General features: G+C 38.9%; 1 protein-coding gene across 3 annotated transcripts in view; it reads right to left on the minus strand.

The window, feature by feature from the left end:
- Nucleotides 1-1,302: 1,302 nt before the first annotated feature.
- The window catches only part of LOC142365603 (mothers against decapentaplegic homolog 2-like), a 47,177-nt gene continuing 31,709 nt past the window's right edge, over nucleotides 1,303-16,770 (minus strand). For all 3 annotated transcript variants that reach the window (XM_075446528.1, XM_075446526.1, XM_075446527.1), the window contains 8 exons: nucleotides 15,764-15,957; nucleotides 15,129-15,263; nucleotides 11,927-12,001; nucleotides 10,569-10,622; nucleotides 9,296-9,508; nucleotides 7,358-7,495; nucleotides 7,067-7,211; nucleotides 1,303-3,206 (listed from right to left, as the gene is read on the minus strand). In XM_075446528.1, the coding sequence (XP_075302643.1) occupies nucleotides 3,083-3,206; nucleotides 7,067-7,211; nucleotides 7,358-7,495; nucleotides 9,296-9,508; nucleotides 10,569-10,622; nucleotides 11,927-12,001; nucleotides 15,129-15,263; nucleotides 15,764-15,957 (1,078 nt within the window). In that variant the 3' untranslated portion in view covers nucleotides 1,303-3,082. The remainder of the gene's footprint in view (nucleotides 3,207-7,066; nucleotides 7,212-7,357; nucleotides 7,496-9,295; nucleotides 9,509-10,568; nucleotides 10,623-11,926; nucleotides 12,002-15,128; nucleotides 15,264-15,763; nucleotides 15,958-16,770) is intronic.

A 16,770-nucleotide genomic window follows, 5' to 3' on the forward strand; every position in this document is an offset into this window, starting at 1 on the left:
CCTGGAAGAGCTTTTACATGAAATTGGCTTTTTTTCTTTGGAGGGGAGAGGGTTCTGAAACCTCGGCTCAGTGCATCCCAGCTGCTAAAAGGCAACTCAAAAATAATTTTTAGGCTCAGGTGTTCACATCAACTACTAGATTTTTGATTACTTGGCTTTGGCAGTGCTATGAAAACCAAGCTCAGACAAGGCTAGTGACACGAGAGAGACCAGAACCCAGGCACACGGAATCCCAGTCCAAACTTCAGGCAACAGGTACATAGAGAGTTTTTCCAGCTTCACGATACAGATAACTAGCTGGCTGCCCATACTTAACAGTATCTCCAGTTGAGTACTCCCTGCTTGGTAAGTATTTTATTTAACAAAACAACCTCAAAAAAAAATTCACTTTTCATTTGTACTTTGGCCATCAGTACTTCGACTGGCAGAAGAGATGAGGGATGAAGTCACATTCCTTACCTACTACAGGCATTCCACATTCAGACACTTGAACAGGCACCAGTCAGGTTTTGAGGAAGAGCAGCACTGCAGTGGGCTAAGTCAGAAAGGCACTGGATTAAGAAACAGGAGTAGGTTAAAGTTACTCAAGAACTACCAAATTATTTAAATAAAATACAGGCAGGCGAACATTTCGAATGCAGACAAGTTCCCTTGTTCCACTAAACTGTGGCTGAAACAGTAACGGCAGGAGACAATATTTTATAGTGTTACTAACAGAAGTCAGAAAAAGTGACTTCTATACAGACTGAGATGGCCTTGCACGCAGGCAGCACCACAGGTCCACAGATAACGTCCTCCGTGTCCTTGTACGCTACTTGGAAGCGCACACCAAAAAAGGGCACAATCAAGGTTATTACAACATTCAAGGAAAAGCAAGTACTATCGCCATAACTGAAAGAACACACAGAGAAATTCACAGCAAGGAGGCTACGCAATTCCATCACCCAACTGATTCAAGCTGCAACCTGCTCATAAATGCAACGGAGTCTTTCATCCAGACAAGTCGCCCTTATCGAACTGTTTCACAGGTGAAAGTAAACATCTGAGCTAGTAGGATGCAGTTTGATTGCAGAAGAGAAAAGCAACTGGATTAATAAGCTTGATCTGGAGTAGAAGCCTGTATCATTAAACACACACAGAGATCTACAACCTCTATGACAGCTGTGTAAGAAGTGATTTTAACACCTAAACCACACCTTTCCAGCCACAACATGCAGGACACTTGCGCCATTTATTTGGGCAAATGATTCCTAACCTTCACCAGAAAATATATACAGCAATTAATAAAAAACCCAACCATCGTGAGAATTAAAACTTTTATTAGTGTATTCACATATTAGGCAAATGCAACACGCATGAAACTTATTTCTTAGGTTCACAAGTTCTACCAATACATTAGTCTACTGGTAAAACTAGCACAAACTGGTAACTGCTTTGCCAATTTTTTTTAAAGGTGTCTGGCCCACTTTTTCAAGGCTTGATTTTTGGTATTGCTTCTATGCCCTAGTCATTACGGCATAAAAATATCCATCGCTATCATCAATTCAGTCAACTGATTAAAAGCTGTAACACTGGCCACGTTTTTGTTCTCAAAGCTAAGTTCTCACTAGCTGTACTTACAAAGTACAGGACTAGTGTAATGGATGAAACAATGGGAAAAAACAGACAAAGGCAATCCTGCTACTGCCACAATAACAAAAGAATGACAGACAGCTAGATCACAAGATTGTTAGTAAGATGTGCATTTTTCAAGTCAGAATAACCCTTCTATACAGATCCCAACCCTTCCCCAACCCAGACTTATTTGTAGAATATATTTCAGAATATTTTTAATATGGTGCAGCTGTAGTGTCCAAGGGTTCACAATAACATGCACTGTCACGAAGAACCTAGAAGTCCTCCTTCGCTGGTCATACCTCAGCAACCACTATCCTAGAGGTTTTGCAGAAGCAACTACTTTTAATAACAAGGCCCATTATGACATAATGAATACGTATGATCTGGTATGTAAGCAAGCTATACAAAGCCACTCAGATCAGAAATTTAAATTCTGTTACCGAAATATGTTAAGAAGCTGCATCTATTTAAAACCTATACAAAAGAGTCTAGCTTACCCCAGGAAAGGATTTTTTTCAAGGTATTTGGCTCCAATAAACTAAAAAACATGATTTCAAGTGACATCTGTAATGAAAAAAATACAGACATAAGGGGTAAGCCAATAACCTTGCATACTTAATCCAGTATCCAATGCTACAGTAAATTCTCATTCCATGAGAAAAAACACTGATTTCAATGACTCGAGGTACAAAAAAAAAAGTCCCAAATTACATCACTGCCAGCAATACTGCTGGCAACAGATGCATCAACTCAGATGGGTAGGGAAAAGTAGACTCCTAGTGTGATGGACACTCGGAATTTATAATATGAATTCATTTTAGGCCCCATTAAGCATATAAAGTGTCTTAAGATTTCACAGATGAATCTCAAGACATTTCTTTCCCTTCCAATGGAGAGATTTTCTTTTTAAGAAGGCAGCAAGAAGTTAAGCTTTTCTACAAGGAAAGTCTGCTTCTTACGTTTAGGACAACTCAAAAACCTGCTTATATAAAAAAATATAAAAGAATAAAGGAGCAGGATCTTGGAATTTTATGAGAAATTTGCCCCAATCAAAAAACCAAACAGCTATTTCTGGGAACTAAAATGTAGAACAGCACAATACTGTGATATTTGAGATCATGATACCTGTACATATACTTAGCTATTCACCATCAGGACACTCAATTATATAACCAATAAAAACACCATTAAGAGTCTTTAGAACTGTCCCTTCTTCTTTCTGAAGAAGGCATTTCTATACACTAAATTTTCATCTAATATTAGAGTATAGGAAACAGAATCCACAAGGTGCTTTAATCGATGAGACCTCAAGTGCTGTTTTTCTTTTTTTTTTTTCTTTTAAAAACCTTTTTGAATAGTAAACAGTTCATGGGGACCACACACAAATACTACGACAGATGAGCTGTTATATTAAGTCTGTTGAATGGACTCGATATTTAGCCCACTGGTAACGGAGGAAGGAGTTTTACGACATGCTGGAGCAGCGTACTGAAGGGGAGCCCATCTGAGTCAATACTTTGTCCAACCACTGTAGAGGTCCATTCAGATGAAGTTCAATCCAGCAAGGAGTGCTTGTTACTGTTTGCCGCCTAGAAAATAAAGAATAATAGGAAAGTCAGAAAGCAGCTTTGGCTACCATTAAGTCCTCCAGCACATGATCAAATATGTTTCCATCCATATCTACTACACAGAAAGATAAAAATCTGCAACCATTACCTTAACTTTTATTAAGCTTTATTCAGATAGTCTTTCAAGGAAAAAAAACCCAAACAAAAAAAAAAACACCCACTGAATAACCCATATCTATATGACACATCAATAATTACATGCCTATACATAATACATCGAGAATATTCTGCTCTGGAAAACAAGAACTGCAGCATTCGCTTCAAGTGCCACACCAAAAGCCTTACTTCTAAAAAGAAATTCAGAACTGAAGATTGTCCAGCCAACGACGTGTTCACATCAGATAGCTGTGTGCTGCTGTATCTTAACCTTCAAAGAGTCTGCATTCAGAACTGCGTTTGAATTTTGCCGACAACTACGGAACAATACTGAAGAGAAACACTTGGCTCCACACTGTCAGTGTGGCCAAACAGCACAGTACTATTGCAATCATAAAGGGTGATGGCTTCAGACTGAAACAGGGTAGGTTTAGATTAGATATTAGGAAGAAATTCTTCCCCATGAGGGTGGTGAGGCCCTGGCCCACGTTGCCCAGAGAAGCTGTGGCTGCCCCCTCCCTGGCAGTGTTCAAGGCCAGGTTGGATGGAGCTCCGAGCACCCTGGGCTGGTGGAAGGGGTCCCTGCCCATAGCAGGGGGTTGGAACCAGATGATCTTTAAGGTCCCTTCCACCCCAAACCATTCTGTGATTCTACGATAAGGTCTGGCCTTTTGGAGCAATTGGCAAGATAAACGTATAAGGAAACTGCTAGATGTTGTCAGAAACGCTACATCAAAACACAGTATGTGGTTACACTGTGCTAACTGATGCTATCTCAAAGGAACACCAAGCTTCATCTCTGATTTCCTGTAATCTTACACTTCTACATCTTTTGTACAGTAACAGCCTCATGCAAACAATTCAAGTAAAAACTGTGTTTCCCCTTGTCTCCTACATCAATTTGCTTAGAATTTTCCACAACAGAAGCCCTGAATTAAGAACACCATATAGAAAGCCTCAGTAAAGCTGCAGGGTTGACAACCATAAAAGCTTCATTCCCTCTCCCACATATCCTTGTTTCAGAGACCTATTATTCAAAAATCTTCCTTCTCATCTCCAAAGTAAAGAAATCAGTATTGGACATACCCTGCCTGAGAAATCCTGTTATTTCACTGTATCCACTCCAGGCATGGGAGTTTTCCCAAACTAGACCGGCAAGACTACTGTTGCTAAGCCAGTTTTTCCTAGTAATTCTAGCTATCCCAAAGTCAAAGCAAGGAGGCATCAAGATTCAAAAGCAGCAGATGAGTCAGACACAAACCCAGCCACTTCATTTTTACTGTCGGCACTGCAACCCTTCACTTTATGGAAATCTGTTTATACAAACAGAGGAACTGAAAAGGCAGAAAGATTAAGCCAGTGAGAGGATGGATTTTGAAAGCTGTCTGTGGTTTCAACATTTTGTAGCAGAAGCAAGCAGCTGGGGTCTGTGTTCTCCCAGCACTCTAAAAAACATTGTTATCTTAGCCCCAAATGCCTATGCCAAAACAAAGTGATCCAATAAAAGAACAATCTAAACCACAGAAAATATAATTCCGTTTAGCCTCGAATCCTCTTCCCAAAGAAGGAAGTTCGTTATTCCACTGCTGTCAACTCCCCTACACAATGTGTTCCACAACACACTTCCTCAACATTCTATAACTAGTTCTGTTCAACAGCCCTGGCTTTGCGCTCCACTGGCTAAAGTTGATAAAACAGCGACAATCACTTAGCAGCTGTCTCAAAGCTAAAAGTCAGCCTCTTCCACACATGGATTTCCAGTTCCTGTATCACTAAGTCTCTTTGCTGCAATTACCTCTACTTCATTTTCTTCAGAAGATGATCCTAGACCTGGATAGTTCCTGTGTTAACTTGAACACTTGTCTGCTGATCTGAACTTCTACCACCATCCTCCATTCAAACCAACATAGATTGAGGAAACAGCTACACGCCATTTTGTCTACCAAGGTTATAGCGTCTACCAAGGTTATAGCATCTACCACTTTGCCATATCTGCACGTTTATGCACATATGCCTAACAGGTAAGCAATGCTGTGGCTTTGCCAAAGCCTGTTCTGTGAGAAACATATTGACATAATCATGAAGCATGGAAGTTTTAACAAGACTCATGGATTTTACACTGCTTCATGGTCTATTTTGGCAATTCAGACTACAATCATTGAAAGTCAAGGTTGTGTTTGTAGGAGCAACCTCTACTTGTTTTAATCACAACTGCAGCATAACTTATAAGTTTAGTGCATCAATAATTTATTAGCACCATCTTAAAGAAAGATGCAAAGAAACTAGTTAAGCATTATGTCAGTAATCGGGTTCTGGCAGTGTTTCCACTGAAGCTTTTTCAGCCCTACGATCTCCGACGGGCTTATAGACTACTAATAACCAACATTCTCCCTCCTTAGAAATAACTTTAGCAAAAGCTTCCCCACTGTTTTAACCCAGCACTTACACTCCATTCACTTCAAGTTGCCTCCGTATAATCTGACTGATTAAGCCTTTCTTCTGTTCCAATTTGAATGTTGTATTTAATTATGCGTTAAGTGTATACATACTCCTTTTGAGCCAAATCCAACAGTTCTTTAAACTTGAGCCAGATTCTTTCTTGGGTACCTCTTGCTAACAAAGAGGTACCAATTTATTCCATTACTCAAATTTCTCATTTCATCTAATTAGGCTTTTACAGAAATGGTTTCATTTAGCCCAGAAGCCTCCCCCGCGTACTGATGCCACTATTTACATGTATATATTTCAAGAGCAGATAAAAGAATCAAAAGCCCAGGATTCACAGTGGAACCTATATGCCATTATTCAACTTTCAAAATGATCTGGATTTAAAAAAAAAAAAAAATCATGATGTATTGCAATAGGGTATTGATACATCAGACTTCTATTCTTTCAGTGGGCAATTTCGAGAGAGGTTTAAGGGATTTGTTTAAAACCACATCTCTAGTTCTCCAAAATAACGACATCTTTAATACTGCTCAGAAGTCAATTCCTTTTCTTCCCAAATTCCCACACTACGTTAAAAACAGGCACTGCCCTCAACTATAGCTCTTAGCTTCTGCTAGTAGAGAATACAATTGGAATCTATTAAAAAGTAGATAAAAGACTATTTTTTCCACTTGAAACCCGTTTTTAGCAGTTTTACTACATAAACACAGTCATCTTACTCCTGCAAAGTTTTTTCCACTAGAAGTTCCAAAATATTTGCCATCCCTTAAACCTGTGTTCTCCAGCTGCTTTATTCTGTAGAATCCACTCCAAGTGACTCCAATTCTTTCCGTCGGGTACTACCAACTGCATCCCACACCACAACCTAACGAACTCATTATACCCCACGTAGAACAGCACGGAGACCAAAATGCCTGTACGTCTAACAAACAGCCAACAATTTCACAGCACAAACTGTGAAACTTCTAGATGTTGTCAGTGATTTCACCACAAAAAGCAAGCAGGACTGAGCGAGGAAACAGATCTTTGACAAAACTCCTTGCTCAACAGCTGACTGCAGTGTAATTCTAAAATCAGTTTATTGGTCTTTATGACTTAGGAGCTCCATAGCTAAGGGTGAGAAAAAGTCAAATATGGGTTCAACTTGCAGACAGCTTATCTACAATACTAGTAATAAGCCCATATGTATGGCTTTCAAGCCAGACAGAAATAGTGTATTAATGAAAGAAAAAAATTATTAACCTAAATTTAAAAGCAAAGCTGGTTTTTTTTCTTACCTGTATTCAGCTCCCCATCCTTTGACAAAACTCATTCTTATGGTACACATTCTAGTAAGCTGATAGACTGCTTCAAACCCCTGATTCACAGATTGAGCCAGAAGAGCAGCAAATTCTTGGTTATTAAAGATTTTTAGATTACATCCTATAAAGAAAAAAGAAGTCAAAAGGGTACAATCAATGAATACTTGCTTGCTACGCAGAAGCCCAAACTACAAAGGAAAGCAAAATGTCATCCAGTGAATACATCCACTGGATCTTTTTACACGTGACCTTCGGTAGGCTACTAACCTGGTGGAATTTTGCACACAGTTGCAGGATGCCAGCCATATCTTTGATTACAGTTGGGGCTCTGCACAAAAATGGCGCTATCGCTTAGGCACTCAGCAAAAACTTCTCCACCAATGTAATAGAGACGTACTCCCCTTCCTGCAACAAAATTCAAAGGCACTCTAGTTATGATATGACCCAAGCAGATTAACAAACAAGGGAGTATTTTGTTTCGGGGAAGGCCAAGGTTTTTCTTTACAATAGAAACAGAAATCAATTATCTACAGGATCACACTGCTGGGCTGACAGCTGTAGCAGGAGCAGAAAACAATTAACTTGCATTTTTTCTCCCACAAACGCACAATATTAGAAGGAGAAGCAGAATAATTTTTGGTCATGAGTGAGACAGAATTTTCTAGTCACGTAATGGCTTGTAACCAAATCCAAGTTAGGAAGCAGTGTTTGTTACCAAATAACTTCTTCACTTAAAGAAATACCAAAATTGAAATAAAAATGTCAGATTCAAAAAAATTATATTCAACAGAATTAAAACTTACGCTAATATTAAAAGTGCTGCATATGAAGCGGCACAGGTCACTACGGCACAAAAGGAAAACACAAGTATCCCACTTCAACACTCTTCGCTTACATGCCCCCACACTATTTCACAACCCACTGCATACCCCTTCTGTGTAGTACTATAACAAGAACAGCACTTCATTTAGCCCTATTACAAAAAAAATACCCGTAAGAAATCCTATTGTTCGCTTTTAAATTCTGATCTTGTTCTCCACAAGCGGAAAACAAAATATTTATTTCTAGCAGAAGTAAGATAAGTAACATATAACTAATCTCACAAACAAAACTTTTTATAATTAAAAGGTTATTTAAAGGCCATAGTTTCTCTTCCCTTTTTTCTTCAAAACTATTTTTCAAACAAAATATGAGCTGCTCTACAAAAAAAAGTAAGAGCTCCTCACATTTATGCTTTTCCTCATCATGGACCATTTTGATCAGTCAGCACAGGCATAGCCTGGTTTTCTGCACATCTAAAATTTTTAGACAAGCATTTGGATTTGGCATAGAGGGAGTCAGAAGGTTATTCTAAAGAGGCTGAACTTTTTTACTAAAAGTAAAGCAAAAAAATCTCATGAAAGTTGCTAAGTAAAACAATTCAGAAAAAAACAAAAGAAGTTTAACGAAGAGCTTAAAGCCAAGATGCCGCACTGTGGAAAACAATATTCTTTACTAACCATTACAAAGGAAATCTTGATCATGTCGTAACAGCGTGTTATCTCAATGGCAGCTTTTCCATTTCAGAAAAGAACTCAAGAAGTACTACCAATGTCCATTCTGCATTTTATAAATTAGAATAAACTAAGCAACATGTTAATATTTTGTAATTAAAGCTTAAACTTCAATGATAAGCAACTCTGAACATAAATGCTACCCACGGCAGAGTGGTCCAACGAGGAGCCTGAAAGCCAAAAACCTGTCCCTTGGGATGCTTTGGTTCATCATCTTTTTTCCAGAAGGCAGAGAACAGCAAGGTGAGCAACAGAAACCCCATACAGCTGAGTGGCTTCCTCTCCTGTGCTGCGCTCGGCCTGACAGCTGTGTGACTGCTGCTGCCACCAACTTAGTGACAACTGATCGAGGAAAGGCAGCTCCTTGCAGCTCCAGCTATTGCTATGTCTCTTCCCAATTGCAACTGGCTGCGGTAGCAGAAGCTGCTACATTGCTCCCTGATTTCAGAAGCTGTGACCTCTCTATTTTTCCATGTCTGTCCTTAGCAAAGAGAGACCAAGCTCTCCTTGCCAAGCCTTGAGAGAGTTCAATGGCTGGCTGCACAAGGGTGAAAGGATCCCAACACGTGGATTTGCCCATCCTACCTGGATCATTCCAGATAATTTAATGGCTAAACCGAAATGAAACAGTTAAAATGTCAGAGAATTTTACCTATGTGTCGCCTTGTCATTTCCACTGTAGCATTTCTGTTTACATTGGAAAGCAGACCTAGACAAAATCGTTCTGAATTTGATGGATCTGTAAAGCCATCTACAGTCAGGGAAGGCTGCGATGCATGGAAGGTTTCTCCCACTCTTTGATTCAATTCGTAATATGCTATTGAACACCAAAATGCAGGCTCCGAGTAAGTAACTGGTTGCAAGTCTGAAAAAAATTATTAAAAACAAGGTTAACAGAGAATGAGGCTGAAAAAGTCATCTATCTGCCCTGCTACTCGTCTCTTTCAGCAATGACAGCACTTGTCTCCTCAAACTACTCAAATTGTATTTTGCTTGCCGTCATTTTTACCCACCCCAATAAACAGAGCGGAATTCAGTATTCCACACATGGGAAGAAGGGGAAGGAGGAGTGATCTAATCTGACCACAGCTCCTGCAGTTCAGTGTTTGCATTTCGCTCGGCAAAATGATTGAGCCAAAGTTACTGTGAGCGCCAGATGCTGAAACATTTCTGTTGCCTTTCTATACCTTGCAAAACATTTTGGCAATGTTAAAGCTTAAACTATCAAACACTGAACCACACAAAGGAAAATATATTCATAGGAAAATGATATTCCCTTGTATTACACTAGATCATATACTGTCTCTGTATTGAAAGGCAGCTCTAATCTCCTTTTACTCTCCCCTACTCGAGCTCAGTATCTTCCCTGTGCATCTTCAGCTTTTCCTGTGCTGCTTCCCCTTTTTCCCTATCCTAATTACTTACTCAGCATTCTGCACAGCATTTTCCTGTCACATCCTGTCACCGTTCCCTAAACGAACCCAAGGGAATCTGATCTTCCCGAGGCATTTATACAGACACACAGCAGTGGCACCTGATGTGGGAGCAATAATTATGTTGTGGTCACAGGTGAAACAGCACATGAGAAGAGCAGCAGAACACACGTACAAGGGAGATAGCAAGTCTGGGCAGCACTACACATAGGCTAATGTCCTTTAAACTATTTATTTTAGAAATGCTATCCCTGCACACACAACCATATTATTCTTTCTCTTTGCTAGAAGCTCAACAGTTACAGAAAGAGACTGGTTTTTAACAAGTTATTAACCCAGCCCTATTATCTTTATCATCAGGAAGTCAACCCAATAGTCTCCTCCTAATACAGCTCTTACTTTTTTAAAGTACATTTTCATTTTTCATGTCATTATACATATAAAGAAGAGTCATCACACACAGAGAAACAATTAGAAGTATTTCCAGCTTACCCAGGCTATGATTAACCGGGGAGAGAGTACTAGGAGACAGCTCTGCTGGAGATCCTGTTGAAGCAATACAGATTGTTTCAGAGCAAATGATTCTCATTATTTCAGATGGGTAGGTGTAACCATTATCTAGAGTTTCACATGAAAATTCTTTGGAATAAGAAACCTCGGAAATCCTACAACCAGTTTTCCAGCATGTCACATGCTTATTCTGAATTAAGATTATATTTAATTTTCCAGACTCCTGGAAACCTACCCCTCCTCGTAAAGCCTCAATTAACACTTTAGCACCATATTTGAAAGAGCTCTGACTTTATGCATGCTCTGTGCACATAACTATTTATGCACTTCTCCGGTGAGCAGGCAGTGACTTCCTCCCAAATTCAGTGAAAAAAAAAAAAAAGGCTAAGAAAAAAGTGGATGAGACAATCAAGATATTGCCTCTCTATTCTGAAAGGAGAGGCTTTATCTCTAGAAAAGAACAAGCTGGATTTCCTCATTTGAGGAAACTATTTTTTCCTGGAAGGAAGAATGAACAAAACTCAGAAAAACCATGAACTCTCCAACACAATTTGCGCACTAGTAGGCAAAACACAGAGAGGCTTTGCACAGAAACATTCCTACAAGGACTGCTGATGTCAGGCTTATTTAATTAAGGTACCTATTGTCACATAGTGGGAAAACATTGCAGTTCTTACAGCAACTAGTGCAGTTGATTCCAATTAACTGAAAAAGGTTGCTAACATTAGCTAACCAAACACACACTCCAGTCTGCCAGCACATAGCAGGAGGTTCTTATCCAGCACATTAACCATGCTTTGTCCAAGTCTCAGGCCAACCAGATTATCTAGAAACTCTTTCATACAAAGGCAGAAATGCTTAATGTTTGTACTACTTCAATAGCACCTGCCATACAAGAACTAATTTGAAACACGGCAGAAGTGATAAGGTTGCTAGAGTTCAGAGACAGGTTCTCAAAATGCAACATTTCTATAACTTTAGGCCAACAGACACTTTGCTTCAATGAACCTGCTTCCAGAAGGTAAAGTTAGGGCTAGGTTGAAACCAGTCAGCTAGTAAAATCTATTTTAAGGCTTTCTGATGAAGCCATAATTAGACCTGTATGCTTTTGTTATGAAACAAATGAAATGTACTTAATATGGTACAGAATGTTTCAAAAGCATTCCCCCAGCAAAAAAAGATTTTGTTCACGAACGACTGAAAATGATATTTTAAACAGAAACCACCAGGGTGTACAGAAGGCTACTGCCATCATCGTTTGGGCTGAATTCATGCTCCAACGCAGAGTGATCACAACCAGCAGTCCCAAGTCTTCAAAGTAGTGAAAAAAAAAATTTTACCTGTATCCATGCTTTGGTTCAACTGTTGGTCACTCGTTTCTCCATCTTCACTGATATATCCCGGAGGTGGTGTTTCTGTCAAAAAAAAAAAAAAAAAAAAAAGGATATCCACCTATTGGTTCAATGACTGGGGAAATTTGTAAGATTTAGCACTTGGCGTTTTTGTCCTCAAGTTTTCATGAGCTCCATAAGATACCTGAACATTGAATTGGAATCTCATTTTGCCGTCCCTTTTTCCTTCCAGTAGGATTTCAAACCCATTACCTGCCTTATCATCTAGGTAAAACGTATCATCTCATGTATGCCAGTCAATTGCTCAAATATGTTATATAATTAACAGCTAATCCTTGTTTGTTCCATTTAAGACAAGATACTTTTACTACAATGAGTAACAATTTCGCAATTGTGATCAACAGCTTTCACATTTAGTAGAATCACAAAGGAATGGTGACTTCTACAAAAAAAAGTGAGCTGTCTTTCTGTAGTATAACCATCCGATCAGATACCCTCCCACGCCTTACAGAAGTTGCTAGATTTAAAGGTCAGTTTTCAGTTCAGTCCCCAAATCCATTTTTCTTCAATATCCAAGAGCTGATTTCACTCATTAATGATAACTATATTATCTAACTAGTTACGCTGCACAAGCTCTATTATCATTATTATTACTTCCAAGCTCTACTAAAATGATCAGCTACTCTTTTAACCAGCATTCTTTACAGATGGAGTTTCACAGACCAAAGTAAACTCAGTAACAACTTTGAAGGGTTCCAATACCAGAAACTGTGTCTAATTCCACAGAAATCTTCAAAACCCAGGAGAATACAGTTGGTTCCTTTCCTCCACTCAAAATGTACTTTGTAATCTAGATAATGAGTTACCCAACTGCCTTTCAGGAAATAATTTTCTTTGAACTGGGCAAATGTCTCTTCCTACATATTAAAGGCAAAACCTGAGTTTCTTTAGTGAAAGCGTTTGAAGCTAACTATCTCTACAACTGCCTTAGAATTGTCTCTGAGACATCCAAAGGATTAAACGCATTTAATTACATTATTACCAAACAGCAGAAATTTAAAGATAAAGCCTTTTGCTTCAGAATTAAAATCAAATTGTATCAAATATCACGCCTGAGATTTACAGCAACATAGTAAGATCAGACGGAAGTCAGCGAGAGGAAACTGGATTAAGTCAGTTGATTAAATAAAAATGAACCAGAATAATTGTATCTTTGGTTCACTCTGTAAAACTAGCGTGCTAAATACAGATGTGACAAAATCCAAGTGAGGATTTAAAAGGACCATTAATGGAAATCTTTACTAGCAAGAAGTATGACAACAAAAATCATACTTGCTTTGAACATTTTTATAGAATTCATTGTGATAAAGTGGACTCCACCCATCTCCCAATCATTTGTTAAAGGTAAAAGGTCAATAACCATTTCCAACCCAACCCATGCCTCCTGTTTCTGGTTGCTAATCTAGTCTCTTTGGCACAGATTATTTTCCATATCTAGTCTCTGTCTGAACAGAGGAGATTTCCTCCACCTAGTGCTATTAATACTGGTTTAGGGTCAGAGGTTGAGCACCATCACAGCTGGAAATAAATGCTCAAGTGCACCATTAAAAATTCGTAGCAGAGCTTGAATACTGACAGAAGCTTGGACAATGCAGCTCAGCGTGTCTGTAACCTGAAAGGGAACACAGAGCCCCAAAGGCCACCCTGCACCTTCACGATCGCCATCTTCCCAGCTGTAGGTACAACCAACCTCTCTGCAGGCCAAGCACTGACAGTATCATGGTGTGGAACTACCACGGTTGTTAGGATGGCCTACTGCTAAAGAAAACGGTTCTTGACAGCAGGCTGTCAAGACACAGGAGGCTTATCAGAACCTAGCTAAGTATTCAAGATTGAGTTAGCAAGGTCAAATAAAGTAAGATGCCATGATATGAACACAACAGGAGGTGTCAGTGACAAAGGGAAGGAGGCAAGGTGTGGTTAGCTGCATAAACATTTGAAGGTCATGTGAGTATCTTGCAATCACCTTGAACAGATTTCCTGCAAATAGCTACCTAGTTGCTTCAGGTCATTGCCAGAGCACTGGGTTTCCTAATGGTGGTTTTCCAGTAAGTTGTTCACAAATGTTATCAGAAGCCCTCAGACTGAGCCAAGAAAGTATACGTAAGTTAAGAAAGCAACACTAACTTCTAGCACCTTAAATTGCTCTTTAAAGATCTGCCATCCCTAGGTGGCAACAAATGTGGCATAAATTAAACAGATGGCATCAAATTAATTGAATTTTTTTTTGTGCCATTTCATTTCATGGATACACTTAAAGAAAACACAAGCAACACCCTGTTTAAAACATATAGATACAATTTGTACATTGCACATTTTTGAGTTTCAAGGCAGTCATCTTATTCTTCCAGAGAGTCCAGATCTGAATTTTCAGTTTGTTCGTAACATAGCTGCACTAAAAATTTATGAGAAAACTTCAGCTTTGCTTGGTTTTACCCTCCAGGCAGCTTCCTGAAGAGATAGGAAGGAGGAAGTCGGGGCAGGAAACAAAGGTTACCGATTTTATGTTTCAATAGGGGTACAGGCTTTTGGGTGCACTGTAGCAGATTAGTCTTGGTATTATTTTTGGGCTGTGGAAGAGTAGGAATTCTTTAAGAGTTCAATATTGATAGGTTGTGCTTTTATACTAAAAAGTCAAAACTGTATGCACACAATAGTAACAAATACACAAAGCAGACCTTGATTGATTCTGAACTACAGATCAAAAAGACTTTTTAAGTTACTGTTTCACAACTTAAAGTTTTCTCCACATATTACATGTGGTGAGACTGAGCAGCAGTTTACCACTCAATCTCCAACACAGAGGATTTGGCAACCCTTAGATGTTTGTAAAACAGGCTTAAAGCATAAGGTGAAGGTCTACTTTGTGCTCATTAGCATTCTGAATCTTAAATAAGCTACTGAAACCAAATAAGCTATTGTGAAACCACAGCAATGTGGTTTCACACAGGATCATGTTCTGCAAACAACAGCATTCAGGTATTTCCGTTGGAATTAATACATGAAATCAACTAGGTTTAATTTACTGGTGCATCTTTCAATTAATTTGATCATGTAGGAGGATGAAATTAACATCTTTGTTTCAATAGCACAATGTTAAGTGTACTGTTTGCGGTGGGAGTTAAAGTACCTGGTATGTAATTGCTCTGTGGTTCAATCCCAGCTGGAAAGTTAGTGTTTTCAGGAATGGAATGGGTATAGTCATCGAGAGGCGGAAGCTCCGTTAGAATCTCAGTGTGCCGTGGCACTAGTACGGGAGGCAAGACTGGAAAAGCAAAATTCAAAGTATTAGTAGGAGCCTCAAAATACACACTTCTGTGAGCTAAAAAGTAAAAAAAAGTCTATACCATCTAACAATTTCTTAATAGGTTTTGAAATTTTCTGTCTCTCAGTAGTGCCAATACTGCAACTGTACTGCTAGTTACCAGATGAATCAAATTCCTGGCGTATCTTTTGAGTAAGACTATTCCACACTAGCAAACGTAAGTCATCTCTACCCTCCTTTTCAGTCTGGACCACACCTAGTCAGCTGGAAACTGCTAGCAGTACTGGAAGTGTTCATCAAGGGTATTCAACACATTTGTAAAGATTTTTCAGTATCTTCACTCTTAAAAACTTCCAGGAGATGATATTCTCAAAAGCTGTATCTCTATCTTGTCCTTTTGGCAACAGAAAGCATCATCTTCCTTCGTTTTTTGTTTAAAATGTTATGCTGAACAAGTACATACAGATGCTGCTATACAAATTCAGAAGCAGTCTTCCTACCTGGTGTCTCCACTCTCTGGTAGTGGTAAGGGTTTACACATACTTCATCCTTTTTAAGATTAAAAGCATATTCACAGTTTTCAATTGCTTTAAGTTCATGGTGACTGTGAAGATCTGGCCAGCGCCACAAACGACAGTAAATAACATGCGGTAATCCTTTACGATGAGATACCTGCAGACGGCCATCGAGAGATCTATTTGGGAAAGATGTTGAGAAGTATTTACAGACTGCATGCTGTCTCTCCATCACTCAAGCAACAGTGCACACACATGGGATGAGCAATTTATTTATTCTAAGTATTCAGTGGACTGACACTGTTAGTGACATTCATACTCTTGTTAAAAGGCTTCAAATGTGATAAAAATGATGGCATCAAGCAGTGTCTTAACTTATTTTTGAGCTGCTCAAATTATCGCCAGTGAATTTAGAGTTCATTAAAAGCCACTTTACCTCCAACCAAGTATTTAGGATGATTGCTTCATATACTTAATTTTAAAAAATGCAGAAAACAGTTGTTAAAAATAAATAAATAAATAAAAATCACACACTTAATAGTCCCTTCCACTGCTAAATCTCAAGGCTTTGCTGTGACATGGATGCTTTACGGCTTTTAAGCATAAGAATTCCCACAGGACTGCAAATAAAGCCTATAAGCAGTCAGCTGCCCAAGTGATCCACACGGCAGTATAACTGTAAGGCAAAAAGCACAAATGCACATCCTGCAAGGGCTGTACAGTTTATCTTCTCGACTTCATCTGCCTTGCTACCACCTGAAAACATTTTGCTAGTTTTAAGACAGACTGCATATGCTTACACAAATGCAGATGTATATGATTGTTATGGGATGGGAGACAAACCTCAACACACAAATCAAGTAATGTGACATGAAAAAATAAAGGCCCTGTTTAGAATTTGCCCACCATTAACTGAAGAATTCACAAACAATTCTTTAGTAGCTCGTATCTGAGCCAATTAGTGAGATTTAACTGAAAGCTTGCGGCATACA

Source organism: Opisthocomus hoazin, chromosome W (genome assembly GCF_030867145.1).
Source record: "Opisthocomus hoazin isolate bOpiHoa1 chromosome W, bOpiHoa1.hap1, whole genome shotgun sequence".
Classification (NCBI taxonomy): Eukaryota; Metazoa; Chordata; class Aves; order Opisthocomiformes; family Opisthocomidae; genus Opisthocomus; species Opisthocomus hoazin.